General features: G+C 54.5%; 1 protein-coding gene across 1 annotated transcript in view; it reads left to right on the top strand.

The window, feature by feature from the left end:
* Positions 1-1,540, top strand: part of LOC104499645 (merlin) — a gene marked incomplete at both ends in the record, with an annotated part of 10,542 nt that extends 9,002 nt beyond the window's left edge. The window contains one exon of the mRNA XM_010143176.1: positions 1,435-1,540. Within this exon, the coding sequence (XP_010141478.1) occupies positions 1,435-1,540 (106 nt within the window). The remainder of the gene's footprint in view (positions 1-1,434) is intronic.
* Positions 1,541-1,789: the final 249 nt, after the last annotated feature.

The raw sequence follows: 1,789 nt of genomic DNA, 5'->3' as shown, positions 1-1,789 counted from the left end.
GCCCTGGGCAGCCTGCGACACGCCTGCACAACCCCAGCGGGACAGAGATTGTTCCTCAGGGACAACCTCAACCTCCCCTGGCACAACTGGAGGCCGGTTCCTCTCGTCCTGTCACTTGTTCCTGGGGAGAAGAGACTGACCCCCGCCCCTGCCTTTGCTGCACTCTCCTGTCAGGGAGCTGTGGAGAGCCAGAAGGTCTTGCTGGCCACACCAGTGCTGGTACAAGCCAGGGTACCGTTGGCCTTCTTGGCCACCTGGGCACACTGCTGGCTCCTTTTCAGCTGCTGGTGACCAACACCCCCAGGTCCTTTTCCATCTCACTGTTTGCCACAGCTGGGCTGTCCCCAAGCAGCAACCCATGCTGGTAGAGCAGCGGTGGCTCTGATTTTTCCCTGGGTTGGAGCTGGAGACCCTTCTCTGAAGCTTCTTTGAGAGAGAGGCTGCTGAAAGCAGCAGGGAAAGGGGCTGTGGGCTGGTGGAGGAGAAGGTGCTGTGGTCCCTGGCACTCTGCCTTCCGTACCACTCACACCCTGGCAGCAGCAGTGGAAGCCAGCTCTGCTTTTGGGTGATTTCTGCAAACACCCACTGCATTCCCCAAAGTATTTGACAACATTAATAACACTTGGGTTGTTTTTTTCTTCTGGATGGTAGATCTGCATTCCCTGTTCTCTCTTGATTCCTTCTCGTTTTACCTCTTGGTTGTTTAGTTCTTACCAGTCGTGGGGTCTGCCCAGCTCCTGCAGTCCTTGCTTCTTGTTAAAACAGGTGGTTCCACCCTCTTGACAACGGAGCCTGGTGTCCCCTGGTGCATTTGGTAGCGAGCAAGTAGAAGATCATTCTTGTTTCCTTCCAGCTGATTACCCCTGTCTGCTCAGTGTCAGCCCTTCTGCTTGGACGAACGCTGCCCTCGTCCTTCCCTTCTTGCCACAGTCTCCCTCTTGTGAAGTCTCCACGCAGATTTCAGTCCGGCAGAGAAAGTGTCCTTCTCTCCTTTGGCTTCTCCCTGGGGGGTTTCTCGAGCCTCAGGGGTAAACACTAGTTCTAGGATCATCGGGCCCTGCGAGCAGGCGAAGTGTTGCAGTCCTGGGTGCTTTTTCCTCTGTGAACACAGTAAATAACGGTTAGTAGAGGTTTGCTGTCAGAAGACTGCCCCTCCTGCTCAAAGTCCAAGCTTCTCTTCTGAGGTTGTTGGCCTCGCTCTGGCACCTTGGCACGGTGCTCCAGCCCGTGTCAGAGCTGGATTTTTGTGCGAATTCAAACGTCCCACGTGTCAGCGGGTCTGGCGTTTCCCTTGCTCAAATGATTTCTTAGTTTAGGGCTTGTTGCAGGACAAATCTCAGCCTATTCCACACCTACACTGTAATCCTGCTTCTCCGTCTTCTCAGTCCTCTCAGCTTCAATCTGATGTTTGCCGTCTGCTCGTTTGCTTTGCAGGGCGAAGGAGGCTGATCAGCTAAAGCAAGACCTTCAGGAGGCTCGTGAGTCTGAGCGGAGAGCAAAGCAGAAGCTTTTGGAGATCACCAGCAAGTCGTCATACACAGTAAGAGCGATCTGTGTCATAGTCCCCAGGTCCCAGCCCTCCTCTGCAGCCTGGAGGAGTCTTGTACCCGTTGGCAGAGGGGTCTGAGCTGTCTCAGTGCACAGCAGCCCTTCAGAAACCCTCAGCAGCGCTTGCCCTTTCCATCCAGGCCCCCACCCAGCAGAAGATGACTTTGCTCTTTTCTCTTTCATAGAATCGATCATGGAACCATTTGGGTGGGAAAAGCCCTTTAATCTCCTCGAGTCCCCC

Source organism: Buceros rhinoceros, unplaced genomic scaffold (genome assembly GCF_000710305.1).
Source record: "Buceros rhinoceros silvestris isolate BGI_N320 unplaced genomic scaffold, ASM71030v1 scaffold7449, whole genome shotgun sequence".
Taxonomy (NCBI): Eukaryota; Metazoa; Chordata; class Aves; order Bucerotiformes; family Bucerotidae; genus Buceros; species Buceros rhinoceros.
The sequence above is the reverse complement of the archived record's forward strand: the minus strand, read 5'-3'. Positions and strand labels throughout refer to the sequence as shown.